The 16,777-nt window shown below is 36.9% G+C and overlaps 1 protein-coding gene across 12 annotated transcripts in view; it reads right to left on the bottom strand.

Moving 5' to 3' along the window:
* Positions 1–15,529, bottom strand: part of LOC142226724 (uncharacterized) — a 130,736-nt gene extending 115,207 nt beyond the window's left edge. For 5 of the 12 annotated variants that reach the window (XM_075296870.1, XM_075296879.1, XM_075296880.1 and 2 more), the window contains exon 1: positions 13,331–15,271. In XM_075296870.1, the coding sequence (XP_075152985.1) occupies positions 13,331–13,412 (82 nt within the window). In that variant the 5' untranslated portion in view covers positions 13,413–15,271. The other 7 variants (XM_075296871.1, XM_075296875.1, XM_075296876.1 and 4 more) reach the window with 7 other exon arrangements.
* Between the last annotated feature and the right edge of the window lie 1,248 nt (positions 15,530–16,777).

Here is a 16,777-nt window from a genome sequence, read left to right as displayed (position 1 = left end):
CGGGCATTTGAAATTAAGGGTACATCTCAGTGCCCAATAGTAATAGAGGATGATTGTATGGAGATCTCGGAGCAGTGTCCTGCTTTCACTTGATATAAATCCGACGATATCGTTGCGGAGAGAGATTCGGCACTTTGATCAGCTTGGAAACGGGCACTAGAAAGAAATGAGGGAATTCGATTTCTGGAATAAACGAAGGTAACAGAGCACTTTAACATAAGATTTGTGAATAACCTGCGTTATTACAAAGAAGGAGTTTAATTCGAACCATAATTGGTGGATGTACAAACGGTCATCTAACCTAACTGAAGGATTAGCATTCAGGTTCCCATTTAGAGCCTATTTTTTTTTCTAAAATAAAATAATAATGAGCTTTCAAACTGTTCAAGCTATTTGGATGTTTCAAAGTAGTTGATGACTTCAATCGTAAACAGTAGCGTTATCGATGGTTGTTTATTTCTTTTTTTTACATTTCAATACCTCTTTTTGAGTACTTCTCTTATCTGAGTTTCCATTTGCATTTCTTAAGCCCAAAGTACATGTGGTACGTGCACATTACATTAAAATAGTGGAAGCAATAAAAACCCCGAAGAATTGCTGCACAGTATGGAAATACAAAATCAACATGCCTGGAAGTGTGCGTTGCAAAGAATACATCGATGGTCATGTGATAATTGGGAAAATCTTGAGGAAATATTTCATTAAATATCGGATGGATGGTCATCATCAATTAATCGCTTTGTATTGATATATGACCCCTTTTCCAGATTCTGATGGTGTGGTCTCTTTTTGTTCTTATCTCTCCCAAGGCACTTTCATAATAAATGAATCATTTGTCCCGTTTATATGGCTTTAAATGGAAAGTGTCCCAGATTTTGTTGGTTTTTGGTTTTGGTCATTGTTTACTCTTTGTGAGAATTTCTGCTAAGGGATACACAGGCAACGATTCACTTTCTAAGAAGCGGGTTATTGGGGACACTACAAATTCATTCTTTTGTTTGGATATGATTTATTCGTTTCATAAAGAGGTCCAATGTTTTTTTTTTTTTGATTTTAACATCAAAGAATGTATGGACCTATCTTCTTATACCACTCTCGTTGCACCCGATACTCTTTAGAGAAGTTTGTAAACCATTTGGTTATTTGGTCTTCACATTTTTAAGCAAAATTTATTTCTTACCGGCGTTTAAGAAATGAAACGAAAGACCAAAACTGCTAAACATCAGTTTTAACATACAACAGATGCTTGATTTGTTGCAAAATGTGCATGCGATAATGATGATGATGCTGGTGATGTTAAAGAAATAAAAAAAAACAATGAAGAATGATGACTGCCCTGTTTTTATTTTTCTGAATACCCTTTTAGTGGCCCCCGAGTATAGTAAAATTCTCTTGCCAGCTGAAATGCTTGGCTGCTTGGTTCGCAGATATTTGCTTCATTCAATCCATCAGTCGGTCGATTTGCTATGCATTCTAATTTGAGTATACACTCAAAAAACTAATTTGAACTATATTAAATTAAGTGTGACTAAGTGACTATACTACTTCCACTGGAAGTCCAAGGAAGAATTTCTGTTTAACGGATTGATCTCAAAATGGGAGGTAAAACAGATTTGGAAATCTACAAAGGTGCCATCTTTATGAGTAATCTTTGATAGAAATTTGAGAAACTGTTGATGATTCAAAGGTGATGTACTTGAAAGCTTCCACAAGATCGAAGATCCCGGCGAAAGAGCGTCTGGAGATGATCGCCACTTAGACCAGATCGAAGGAGAATATACAATTCACTCCCGGCAAAGCACCGCTTTGAGATGATCGACACTTTGGTTTCTTTTAGGTGCCAACCATATCCACCAATATACCCCAGGCGCAAAAGTCCAACGATTTGAGACCCGGAGGAATTGGTGATCCCATTCTTGGATGACACGTGCTGAGTCCTTTTGGAATGTCCAGGGTCTCCTGGCACAATGCCTGTCTGATCAAAGCTTCAATATTGCGATCTCTATGAGCAACCTTTCATAGAAATTTGAGTAACTGTTGATGGCTCAAAATTGCTGCACCTGAAGGCTTTGACAAGCTGGACGGAGAAGATACAACTCACTCCCGGCGAAGCAGCGTCTTTAGATGCTCGACACCTTGGTAGTGCCAACCCAGGCGCAAAAGTACAAGGGATTGAGATCCGGAGAATTTAGTGGTACCATTTTTGATCGACGCGTGGTGAGTCCTTTTGGAATGTTCATGGTATGCGGACGAAATGCCTATTTGCCCAGCGCATCAATACTATCTTTAAGATATTTTAGTCTTGAAATTCGGCATTTATTTTGATCCCCCCAGAGAGCCACCGTAGTGCAATGGCTAGCATGCCCGCCTTACATATACAAGGTCGTGGGTTCTATTCCTGCTTCGACCGAACACCAAAAAGTTTTTCAGTGGTGGATTATCCCACCTCAGTAATGCTGGTGACATTTCTGAGGATTTCAAAACTTCTCTAAGTGGTTTCACTGCAATGTGGAACGCCGTTCGGACTCAGCTATAAAAAGAAGGTCCCTTGTCATTGAGCTTAACATGGAATCGGGCAGCACTCAGTGATAATAGAGAAGTTCACCAATGTGGTATCACAATGGACCGAATAGTCTAAGTGAGTGTGATACATCGAGCTACCACCTAATCTAACCTAACCTTGATCCCCACGGTCGATGAATACGAGCAGAAAGCGACCACCGGCGACCCACACCATTACCATCGTCGTCAATTGAATTCTGAGCAATCGAAGGTTTAAACTGACCTCTTTGGCATTTGATTTGTTCACAAACTGTGTTCAATTTGGAAGGACTTCTCATCTGAGAAACCCAAATTCGGTAAATAGCCACTTTCGTGCAAGAGAAGCAACTCCATGGCTATTTTTTAAGTCTAACTTTTTTGTGGATCGATGAACTCTTGCAATTTATGGAACTTCAATAGCTTTAGTCCAAGCTAATTCTTCTTCCACTACGGCGAGGATTTCAATAAAATCTAGCCCTCACTTTTTTGATAAATTCTGATGACCTTTCAAATTTCTGTGATCAGAATACTGAAGCAATACTTTCTACGATATAAACTAACCTGCATATTCTAGATTTGTTCGCAATAGAATAACTATTATTACATAGTAATCTTTAAAATAAAAAGGAATGTCATATTATAACAAAGCATTTTTTTTTTAAGTGTAAAATTGGCAGCCACTCATCATCAACATCGCTACCATTACATTTTATACTTTTTGAAGCAGGTTAGACAGAAAGAATAAAGGAGAGGAACATACAGAGAGGGAGCAAATCCAGCACAGGAACAATAAGAATTCCAACAACAAAGTGCAAAAAATTTGCTACTGTATTTTCTGGTTAAATCAAGCTACCACTGCTGCCATCGCCATCTCCATAGTATTGGCCCATGAATGCATCATACATTTGTTGTGTTCCATCAGTATTCTTCCGTTGCTAAAAAACTGCCATCCCATCTACTATCCGGCCTATTTAATATAAGGTGGAGGTAATTCTCTTCTCCTCTATAGAATTCAGAATTCATTCACAAAAGATGGAGCGTTGTTGATACGATTTGTGAGTTCACCTCTATTGAATAGTATGGAGCATATCCCGTACCCTTTTTTTATTTTTGTCACAATACTAAACATGGATGGATGGATGGCATGTCCGCACAATCTACTGCAGCAATAGCAGCATCGATAAGAAGAGAGTCGTCAACAGGACTAGCATTTGCAAAAAAACAACAACAACTTGCAGTAAAATAAAATTGAAAAAACACAAGACATCTGAACAGCAGTATAATGGGGATACCGGAGAGGAATTGCATGGGGCCGCTTCAAGTACCAAAAAGGTGAAATTCGGGAGTCGCAAGCAATGCAATATATAAAATTCTACTTCAACCTCTTAGTAGAGTTAAAATCGTAATTTCGGTCGAACACCACAAGGGTTTTCGGCGGTGCTTCATCTTCTTTCATTAATACTGACAATATTTCTGAGGTTCTGTAAGTGACACGCTTTTTAGACTAGACCATAAGATGGACATCTCTTATTATTGGCCTAAATATGATTTTGAAGGCGCAACAATCTGACTCAACATTCATTATTACTGCGCCCGCAACATGGATTTATGAGTATGGCGCGTAATCCAGACGTGAATCGATTGAATGGAGTATACCGAATGAATCGATTGAATGGAGTATACCGAATGAATCGTGACCGAAGGGACCACGTCGATTTCAATCAAAAAAGGACTATGCTCACAGCTCTCATGGATTACCATGAATTCCTTCGGCAAGGTCAGACTTGCAATACTCGTAAGTTGTATTATTTGTGCCTTATTAGACTTTTGCGTTTAGCAATTCGCCCAGAAAGATTTGTGAACAAACAGCTCGTGGATTTTGTATCACAATAACGTAATGTCACATAATGCCACCAACAGATACTTAATTCAAACAAAAAACTTCAAGCCAAAAATATAAAATCCTCAAAATAAGCCCAAGCTTAAATTTGAAGCGTTTTTATCTTAAATCTAAATATTCAATATTTCAGTTAATTTAAGGACGAATTCTTTAACTCAAAAATGTTTCACATCATACGCTGCACGAAAGTGATTCTGCAGTATTTTGACCCATTCCCGGCAAAGCGGCCTCGTGAGGGGATCGACACTTCATGCTGCTTCAGGCGCAGATGTCCAACGACTTGGGATCCTCAGGCTTTGGTGGCCATTAGGCAGTAGAAATTAGACTAGGAACCTCGTTTTTAATCTACTCTTGGATGACGGTTATTTAGTGAGATGGTGCTGAGTCCTGTTGGAATGTCCTTGATTTGTGACCGAAATGTTTATCTGTGCAGGGATTCAATACTGTTTTAGGACGTTCTCCCCATAATATTCGCCATTAATTTCGATCCCACGGTCAGGGAGCGACCCGGCGGGACTTGAATTCTGGGAGCAAATCGAAGGTGTACATTGTCAGCTGCCCTCTTTGGCAAGTAAATCCGATAACTTTGTTTATTCACAAACAGCACATTTTGGAATGGTTTCCCATTGGAGAAACCCAAATTCAGTAACTAGCCGCTTGCGTGCAAGCGAATCAACTCCTTAACTCTTTCAAGTCTAACTTTTTTATGCATTGATGAGTTCTTACACTTTTTGGAACTTCAAAAGCTTTAGTCCAAGTTTATTTCTAAATATGTGCTACATCCGTTCTCACTATATGTTTAAGTCATTAACAAGTTTTTTGTCACTGTGGAGTGATTTTCGATTGATCAAATCTGGCCTTCACTTTTCGAATCATTTCTACCCAGAAAACCCTTCCATTACCAAATAAATTTGGAGGTAACCTTGCGTAAAATTGGTAAGTAATTACTATTGAATCTTGGTTACTTTCGCAAGGACATGTGGTATCACGCAGAGAAGCCATGTTCCAAGAGCAAAATGTTACTTTTTCACGGAAAACATGTAGCATGTTTGTCGAAACCATGTTCTTTTCTCGGAAATTATGTATCTGATTTCGGAAAGCATGTTATGTTTGACGAGAAAAGAATATTCTTGCGACAAAAATTCTACATGGTCGATGTGAAAAAGTAACATGGTGCTCTTGAAACATGTTTGAAGTGATCATATTCCTTCTCTGGGTGATAAGTAAAGTACTTCTCTGCAGCAATACCAATGGCTAAATTGTAAGCATGGACAAGATCTGAGAAAAATATTTTGAGTGTGAGAAATTGTAGCGACCCACTCTCCGACCAATCATACCCTTTTTTGGCCTTTGCTACCTATTTTACCGGCCTCACAAAATATTGGGGCAATATCCCAAAATAAGCAAATAAATCTCTTGGCTACGTTGTAGTACTCATGAAAATCTTATGTATGTTAAGGAAACTATCCGGTAAGTCATTATTCTCAAGAATTCCGGATTGCTGATGGTATGACACAAATGCTCTTGATAAGCAGTTTTTCACCTCAACTATTTACCCGGGTGGATAGTGTTATCATTTTTTCGTCCAGTTTTTGACTGGAATAAATCTGTCAACGCAAATATTGTGAGTTGTTTTGGATAATATGTCTTTGCTCAAATGTCGGCAAATAGACCAACATGAGAGGAAGATCAAAAGGATCAGTTCATCCCAAACCACGAGATGAAATTCTTTCTGAACCCATTGTACTCTCACAGCAGACGCATATTCCATGCTTGGTCTATAAAGGGAAGTTCACAGTCATATAGACTGCTAAAGGTCATTGAACTCCTTCCTCGCATATTTCATGCTTGGTCTATAAAGGGAAGTTCAGAGTCATTTAGACAGCTAAAGGTCATTGAACTCCTTCGTCGCATATTCCATGCTTAGGTTAGGTTAGGTTTGGTGGTAGCCCGATGTATCAGGCTCACTTAGACTATTCAGTCCATTGTAATACCACAGTGGTGAACTTCTCTCTTATCACAGAGTGCTGCCCGATTCCATGTTAAGTTCAATGATAAGGGACCTACTTTTTATAGCCGAGTCCGAACGGCGTTCCACATTGCAGTGAAACCACTTAGAGAAGCTTTGAAACCCTCCGAAATGTCACCAGCATTACTGAGGTGGGATAATCCACCGCTGAAAAACTTTTTGGTGTTAGGTCGAAGCAGGAATCGAACCCACGACCTTGTGTATGCAAGGCGGGCATGCTAACCATTGCACCACGGTGGCTCCATGCTTGGTCTATAAAGGGAAGTTTAGAGTCATTTAGACAGCTAAAGGTCATTGAACTCCTTCGTCGATCTCTTAATAAATCAAAGGATAAAAATTGTCCTACCAACACAAAAATCAATATGAACATCAAAACTCAGCCTACACCCAGAGAAGGAATATGATCACCTCAAACATGTTTCAACAGCACCATGTTACTTTTTTACAGCGACCATGTAGAATTTTTGTCGCAAAAATATTCTTTTCTCGTCAAACATAACATGCTTTCCGAAATAAGATACATACAAGTAATTCCCGAGAAAAGAACATGGTTTCGACAAACATGCTACATGTTTTCCGTGAAAAAGTAACATTTTGCTCTTGGAACATGGTTGAGGTGATTATATTCCTTTTCTGCATGTATTGCTAAATAACACCCAAATTATTAAATTATCTAACAACCTATTGCCATCAATAATGTACTCCGTCGAGAAGGTATTGTTTTCGAAAAATTAAAAATTTTTCTATAAGTTCTACCTTTATTATTGAATTTAATTTATGGTAGTCAAAAAAAAAACCAAAGTCGCCAAAATGGCCTTAAATTGGTAACGCCTAGCCATTGGTTTGTTAAACTGATTTATAGGGGAGTAAAATGGGATGAGGCCAGAAAGAAAAAACCGAATGCAACCTCCACTGATGTTTGACTGACAGTTTGAGTTCATTTCATATCGTAAGACAGTGAAAAACCCAGGAACTTGGGCAGCATTATTAAGTTGGTGCTGGTGCTGCTAATGATGATGATGACGATGGTGCTGAGGATGTTTGGTGATGATGATTCATTTAAGAAATTGCAGCAAAAATTTCAACTGAAACAACTTAGGGGATGTATGGATACGTTAAAAATGGACCACAGGAACTAAGACGCCTTTGTTCTTGATGACTTGGCTCCTTGCTATAATAACAATAACAACAACGACAACGGCACGATGCAGGAAAAACCTATGCTCTGGGCTGCATGATGAGTAGAGACAGAATTGTTGTCGTCCTGCTTTATGTGTTTTTTCTTTTAATGTTTCGTCAAGAAACCTAAGTATGATCCTTTCAAAGATGACCTGCTTTGAAACACAGACAGCCGTGAGTAGTTAGGTACAAAATACTAAATAGTTATCTTAGAATGATGAAAAGACTCAGTCGTTTATGAACATATAGAGGATTTCCATTAAATTAAAATGGAATTATGAAAATTGCTCTCATTTTTCTTAAAGAATTATTGTATATTAAGATAAGGAGGCCTTCATACAAATACGATGAAATGGGTCATAATTTATTTTGCTTAAATAAAATACATTTCGTCTTCACTATTAATTATCTCTAAGTTCATTTACATATTCTAGACATTCCTATAATATCGTAAAAAGTTAAAAAAAACTATTTCCCACATTTTTAAGCCAACTTTAGAATGTTTTTGTTTTCACAATTTTTCATTATGACGATAATAGCCCGTTTTGTTTGTGTTTCAAAAAACACATAAAATAACAAACGCTTAATGGTCAGTCTTTTTGTGAAAGGCTTGGCAAATTAAATACGCAGAAAAACAATAAGAAAATCCACATTAATAGAGATATACATGTTGTCTCTATTAACGTCTAACAAACCGGGCGTTTTCTTAGAAATAAGCCATTTAACTACACTTATATCATGGCTACAGTGAAACCTCTTTGAGAGTTATTAGTAAAAGCTTTTGTTGGTAGCGAAATTAGGCCTAAGTAAATAGAATCAAATTTTGGCATACGGAATTTTTAGGTGATAGAATAGATACTTCAGAGTTTATAGCGTGAGAAAGTACACGATTAGTAAATGTAGAACCCAATTTATTTTCTAAACGAGAGCTTTGTCCATCCCCTGAGAACGTCTAACAAGAGCAAAATACCAACGGATTGAGATCCGGAGATTTTAGTGGAAGCGTCGACTTTTTAAGCCATTTATTATTAACAATATTTGGCATTTATTTTGACCACACGGTCAATCGATACGAGCGGGGAAAGACCATCGGTCGTTATGGCTGTCAACTTCATTACCATCGGCGGCGTTTGAGTTCTGGTGGCCAATCGAAGCTATACATTTTCAACTATGTTAACAGCTTGTTTCTGTATGTCGATCGAGCTCTATCGATCGACTGGAATGCATAGAAACAGCTGATTTCTGGTTATAAATTCAACTGTTTGTTTCGATTTCAGTCGATCGATTGGGCTCGTTCGACATACAGAAACAGGCTGCAACTTCTTTGGCACGTAAACCCGATCAGTTTGATTGCTCACAACTTGCTCAATTTCGAATGTCTTCTAATCGGAGTAAACCAAAATCGGTATCTGGCCTCTTGCGTACAAGCGAAGCAACTCCTTGGCTCTTCCCAGTCTAACGTCTTGTTCTGCATCGGTGAGCTCTTGCACATTTTGGAACTGCAATAGATTTAGTCGAAGGTTCGCATCTGCTTTCACGGTATGTTCACCTCACGAACAAGTTTTCTACCATTGCAGCATGTATATCGATCAAACCTTACCTTCACTTTCATATCATTTCTGGTGCTGTTACCTTTTTCTGGTCACTTTTTACACACGATGTAACATTGTCAGTATCATAGCAACGGTACGAGATATAAAGATTTATTCACATTTCAAAGTTGGAGGGCTTTAACGCAACAACTTGTGGTCACTTTCGCGCAAGCGAAGCCACTTCTTGGCTCTTTATACGTACCACCATAGAATGGTGATGGGGGTATAATAAGTTTGTCATTCCGTGTGTAACACATCGAAATATCGATTTCCGACTATATAAAGTATATATATTCTTGATCAGGGAGAAATTCTACATGTCCGTCTGTCTGTTGTAATCACGCTACAGCCTTCAATAATGGCGCTATCGTCCTGAAATTTGGCACAGATTCGTTTTTTGTTTGTTGGCAGGTCAAGTTCGAAGATGGGCTATATCGGTCCAAGTTTTTATATAGTCCCCATATAAACCGACTTCCCGATTTGGGGTCTTGGGCTTATAAAAACCGTAGTTATTATCCAATTTGCCTGAAATTGAAAATCTGTAGGTACTTGAGGACCATAAAAAGGTGTGCAGAAAATGGTACCCATCGGTCTATGTTTTGGTACAGCTCCCATATAGACCGATCTCCCGATTTTGCTTCTTGCACGCAAAGAAAAAAAACGTTTGGAAAACGTGTACCGAAAACGTTTTTCTTTTGTTAGAGTTTTTTGAATTGCTTCGAAAATTTTAAACTTTTATCACCAAAAAAATTCGTTTGTTACAAAATTTTTATTTTTTCAATAAAAAAGGTTATTTTTGAAACAACAACACAGTCCATTTCGTTTATATCAAACACTGTTCTTTTCTGACTTTAGGTCTTTAATAAGACACATTTTACAGTTCAAAATTTAATATACTACAATGTAATGTTGAACATTTTTTCGGAATCTTCCGAACATATCTGGAATATATGTAAAGAAAAAAAAAAAAAAAAAACTTTGGTCGAAGCAGGGATCGAACCCACGACCCTTGGCATGCAAGTCGGACGTAGCAACCACTGCACCACGGTGCCAAACTAAATGTTTGTTTCTCTTAAATAAACTTTGTTTATTCGGTTCGTGGGCGCCGCACGCTATGCTATATAAATATAACTTATATGGATATTTATCTATTGATGACCATAACAGGTACATAGGTCAGTGGTTAGTGTGTTGGCTTACAAAGTGCATGGTCCGCGGTTCGATTCTCCGTCCAGGCGAAAGGTAAAAAAAATTTAAAAAATTATAAAATCGTATAATTTCTTCTACATTGTTGGTATTACAGGAAAAGGTGTTAAGAACTAAAAAACATCGTGGATGTGAGAAAGATGTGAGGGAAAATGCAATTAGAGGGAAATGCATTTTTTTTTTTGAGTTTGTCCTTATGAAATTGTTTTTACATCCTGGAAAAGAATAAACGTTTATCACAAAAAGTATATACTTTTCTCCCAAATACACATCCTTACAGCGAAAAGCAAATGAGAAACGAACTTTGTTTGTCTAAAATTTCGTTTGGGAGGAAAGAATTATTTTTTTGCGTGTGGGCGTCTAGAAACTGTATTTTCTATCCGATTTGCCTGAAATTAGAAATCTGGAGGTGTCGAAAATGGTCCGTATCGGTCCATGTTTTGGTATTGTCGCCATATAGACTGATCGAGAGACTTTTTACTCTTTGGCTTCTATAACAGGTTGGCTGATAAGTCCCCGGTCTGACACATAGATGCTAGTATTAAATGCATATTATTTTTATATAGTACCAACTTTCAAATGATTCGTGTCAAACTTTGACGTCGGTAAGTCAATTAGTTTGTGAGATAGAGCGTCTTTTGTGAAGCAACTTTTGTTATTGTGAAAAAAAATGGAAAAAAAAAGGAATTTCGTGTTTTGATAAAATACTGTTTTCTGAAGGGAAAAAATACGGTGTGCAAAATGGTTGCCGCGCGAGCTCACATTTGACCAAAAACAACAACGTGTTGATGATTCTCAGCGGTGTTTGCAGCTGTTAACTCGTAATGCACCCGAGTTTTTCCGTCGATATGTGACAATGGATGAAACATGGCTCCATCACTACAATCCTGAGTCCAATCGACAGTCGGCTGAGTGAACAGCGACCGGTGAAGCGTCTCCGAAGCGTGGAAAGATTCAAAAGTCCGCTGGCAAAGTAATGGCCTCTGTTTTTTGGGATGCGCATGGAATTATTTTTATCGATTATCTTGAGAAGGGAAAAACCATTAACATTGACTATTATATGGCGTTATTGGAGCGTTTGAAGGTCGAAATTGCGGAAAAACGGCCCCATATGAAAAAGAAAAAAGTGTTGTTCCACCAAGACAACGCACCGTGCCACAAGTCATTGAGAACGATGGCAAAAATTCATGAATTGGGCTTCGAATTGCTTCCGCACCCACCGTATTCTCCAGATCTGGCCCCCACCGGCTTTTTCTTGTTCTCAGACCTCAAAAGGATGCTCGCAGGATGGCTGCAATGAAGAGGTGATCGCCGAAACTGAGGCCTAGTTTGAGGCAAAACCGAAGGAGTACTACCAAAATGGTATCAAAAAATTGGAAGGTCGTTATAATCGTTGTATCGCTCTTGAAGGGAACTATGTTGAAAAATAAAAACGAATTTTTGTGTTTTTCTTTGTTAGACCGGGGACTTATCAGCCAACCTGTTAGGAGCATATGGCTTTAGATTACTGGCAGAGTTGGAAAACGTTAACTTACGCAGCCTGCTATTCAGGTTGGTTCAACAAAAAAAAAATAATTTGGTGGGCTCAACGGTAAAAAAAAATAGAAATGTCTATACACTTTTTGGTAAAGTGGTATCACAATGGACTGAATAGTCTAAGTGAATCAAATTGGTCTGCCACTTAAAGATATATATGCTAGCTATATCTAAATCGGAACCGATTTCAATAAAATTAAACACAACAGACTACACTACTAATTGTACTCCTAGTGCAAAATTTCAACAAAATTGGGCTAAAACTCTGGCTTCTGGGGCCATATAAGAGCATATCGGGCGAAAGATATATATGGGAGCTATATCTCAATCTGCACCGATTTCAACCAAATTTGGCACGCATAGCTACAATGCTAATTATACTCCCTGTGCAAAATTTCAATTAAATCGGAGTAAAAGATTGGCCACTGTGGTCCTATGAGTGTAAATCGGGCGAACGATATATATATGGGAGCTGTATCTAAATCTGAACCGATTTCAATAAAATTTAGCACACTTGACTACACTACTAATTGTACTCTAGAGCTAAATTTCAACCAAATTGGGCTAAAACTCTGGCTTCTGGGGCCATATAAGACCATATCGGGGAAAGATATATATGGGAGCTATATCTCAATCTGAACCGATTTTATTCAAATTTGTCACACTTGACTGTACGACCAAGTGTTATATTTGTGAAAAATTTCAAGCAAATCAGGTTAAAATTCCGGCTTCTGGGTCCATATAAGTGCATATCGGGCGAAATATATATGGGAGCTATATCGAAATCTGAACCGATTTCTTCAAAATACAATAGGGTTCTATTCTGACCCAAAACTTGGAACTTGTGCCAAATTTGAAGTCGATTGGACTAAAACTGCGACCTAGACTCTGATCACAAAAATGTGTTCACAGACAGACGGACACATGGCTAAATTTTGTTGATTTTGTCGAACATTGTTTACATATTTGTGTGAAATCGGCATGATAACTGTGTTTGTAATACAGTTTAGATTTTCTAAAATTACCCAAAATTTTCCTTTTTGGTGGGTTCACTGTTTCTTAAAGTGCACTTAAATTTTCTGATTCTTAGACTCAGAATCAATGCCAAATCATTAGTGTAGACAAAATCTTTGCAATCAGGCATTTGTTTTTTTTTAGTGTAGTCAATATATTTTCCACTGTATTTATACATAATTTAAAACAATTAAAATCTCCCATTAATTCGAAGATTTCATACTACATATCTATAATCGAGTTTTTACTGTACATTTTATCAATACGTATGCAAATAGATTTACACGTACACATGCACATGTATTTAGTGTAATTTTACAAAATACCACTTACCTTCATTAACATGGCCAGTCTTTGGCAATGTCTCTGTTGTTGTTGCAGCAGTTGATGAAAAATTATTCATTTTTGCACTCATATGAAAATACACAACACACTACAGCGCTTAAACACTGCAAACGAAACAAAAACAACAAGCAGCGACAACGGAAACAATGCAATTCTTCAAAATGTTTTGTTGCTGGTTGGTTGGTATGCACCACACCGGTCACAATGAGATTAAGACAGGTTAAAGTGCTCGTCTAAGTGTTTTGTTGTCGTTGTTGTATGTATAAGTAATTGCAACCGAATACAGCAGCAGCAGCAGTAGTAGGCGCAACACCAAAGCCAGGCTTCGTCAAAATACTCGCAGAGTACGATGGCTTTTGATTGTAGAGGGACAAAAACAAAACAAGACCACTAATAACAACAACAATGCTAAGAGTTCGACGAATTGAATAAACGAATGAACACTTTTCTTTCGTTGATGTTGTGGTTGGAAAAAGGGAGAGCTCGCGGTGCGCTGGTCAAGGACGATGCAAAATGCAGCTGTCGTCAATTTTGTTTGTGTATTCTACAAGAGATAATGTCGGCAATGCTATTGCTGGAATGACGAATGACAACGAAATATTGTCTTAAGAATGAAAAATGGAATTAATCACAATTGAATTCTTTTCTTTTTGATTTTATTCACAAATATTTGGCACTATTATTTATACTCTGTGGGTCTGGTTAATCTTTAATTGTTGCTGTTGCTTTTGTATGTATTCTTAGTTATTGTTGTTCTTGTACTTGCCAAACCTGTATTTTTGGATTTGTTATGATTTTACTTAATATCCCCCAAGGGGTTTGATGAAGAGAATACAAGTTGATGAGCGAAAAAAAACTGGGAGAGAGTAGTTCTATCTCCTTATATTGTATTGTTATTGTTTTGAATTTGTGTTTATAAATTGTTTGTTAATGGATATTTGATACTTGTTGAAAATATACCGTAATCTTTTCAATATAAATTTGTTTGTGTGCGTATGATTATGCTGTTACTGACTTTTCATCAATTGCGGTTTGGGGCTATAACGATGTATGCTTAATGCAAGGAATATTTGAAACATATTCTCATACTTCGCTCTCCCGGGCGCGCACACACACACTATTGTGGTATCCCTAAAGTGTTTCTCTGCTGACTTGCTTGCTATTTGCCAATGTCTAGTTTACTCATACGATTGGAGTTTGCCATCGGTTGTCGAGCGGGGGGAATAGGAAAATTGTGTACATATCAATTTCCCTATTGTATTTATGGCCTGCTACCGCTATTCACATACGACAACAATGTTCATGCCTTTGATGTTGGCTAAGGTATTTCCACATCAAAATTCTTTTACTCCCAACAATTCCGTCAGAGGGAGACAAAGCAACAATTTTAAATATTTTTTGCCGGATGGGTGAATCGGAGTGGGATGAGTTCTCCACACAAATACAATTAAAACACCATTAAAATTCACAACGATGAGACGAATTCCAAATTGTTTTCCCAATGTTACGGATGTTTTAGAAAGAAAACATACCAACACGCTCTACAAAATATTCATTTATTCTAATTTCCAAAAAAGCAATAAAAAAATTATTGTTTATAAGGCCGTAATATATGCGTTTCACTTAATAAGGGACTACCTCTCGTTAATTTAATCAGTCCTCTTTCTGTCGTCTATCTAAGGTTTTGAGAAATTATTTGATAGGTAATGATAGCCTGCCGACGCCTGCACACTTTCATGCTTCATTTGTCAAGCGTAGCGAAATCTTTTTTTTTCACGTTCAAATGGTTTTTACAACACTTCCACCCTCACCTTTAAACAATTTTATTATAACATTTGTTTTAATTCAACATAAAAATCAATATTCACACATAAGCACATAACACACTTCCCAAAATGCCATAATAGAAAAATTGTCGTTTTGTTATAAACTCGCACCTTCGAAATATATTTTATTACATCGCCTTTTACATCAAAATGATATGTATATGGTAGATATACGAAAAAAAAATACTTTAGCACTTTGTTATTAGAATTTTAAACAAATTGTTTTAGCTCTTTTCTCTTAACACTTTTCTTCAATGTCGTTTATGTTTTGTCGCGTTGTATTATAAAATTATTAGCTTATTACTTCGAATATTTTATTTGTTTCACTTTTTCCGCTCACGTTTGCATGCTTTCGCTGTTCGTTTAAAAATCTATTGAAATAATCGTTGAATGTTTTGTTATGGCCATTGCCGCTGTTTCTCTGCTGCTGCATTCTCTCCGGCAGAGAGAAGTTTTAGTTTGTTTTCATTGCATACAAAATCAAATGTGTTATATACATATATGAGAGAAAGAGAGACTCAAAATATTTTTGGGTTAGTGTGCAGTTTGCCATATGATTTTAGGAGATACACATACATAGTTTGAGAAACATATGTGCCATATATGAGATACACTATTATAGTTTGAAAGGCAAAGTGCGTAGTATTCATAGGGTTACCGTGTCTTGTAAATATACAGTAAACTCATAACGCTGGTACTGAGATCGCAATATCGAGAGAAAATAGTAATTTTTAATGAGAATAAACTATTTGTAGTATTGCTCTCAATAAAAACTTAAAACGGGTCTTAATGTGTTCTATTATTAAGGCTGGTACTACAATCAAAAGTGAACCTTATGTGAAACTAAAGCCAATTTAATTATTTTTTAGTTTATGTTATTTGATTTTGAGTGAGTTTCCTTGACTTTAATAATTTTTTTTGCGAACTTTTGTTAAAAGAACTAAAAAGGGGAAAAGTATACGCAAATGAAGCACAAAGATTTTCTAAATTCGAGTCTCCCACAAAATAGTTCACAATTTCTTAAAACTTTTAAATTTTACCAAAAAAAAAACCTATTTTGAACTTCGTATGCTACTAAATGTGGTTTTGCAATTTTGAAGTCAAAGTTTTTCCTAATAATAATTATATCTTTTAAATTTTATGGAATTTGTCGAAAAATATTTAATTATTTTTGTGAAATCGGTGGCACATCTGCGTTTGTAGTACAGGTTGGTTAGAATTTTCTGAAATTAACCAAAATTTTTTACAATTAAACTAAAAACAGTAATCGTGGTGGGATTACTATTTTTTATACCCACCACCATAGAATGGTGATGGGGTCATTCCGTGTGTAACACATCGAAATATTGATTTCCGACCATATAAAGTATATATATTCTTGATCAGGGAGAAATTCTAAGACGATATAAGCATGTCCGTCTGTCTGTTGTAATTACGCTATAGCTTTCAATAATGGCGCTATCTTCCTGAAATTTGGCGTTTTTTGTTTAGAGGCAGGTCAAGTTCGAAGATGGGCTATATCGGTCCAAGTTTTTATATATTTCCCATATAAACCGGCTTCCCGATTTGGGGTCTTGGGCTTATAAAAACCGTAGTTTTTATCCAATTT

The sequence above is a fragment of the Haematobia irritans genome, chromosome 2 (genome assembly GCF_050003625.1).
Source record: "Haematobia irritans isolate KBUSLIRL chromosome 2, ASM5000362v1, whole genome shotgun sequence".
In the NCBI taxonomy this organism is placed as follows: domain Eukaryota; kingdom Metazoa; phylum Arthropoda; class Insecta; order Diptera; family Muscidae; genus Haematobia; species Haematobia irritans.
The sequence above is the reverse complement of the archived record's forward strand: the minus strand, read 5'-3'. Positions and strand labels throughout refer to the sequence as shown.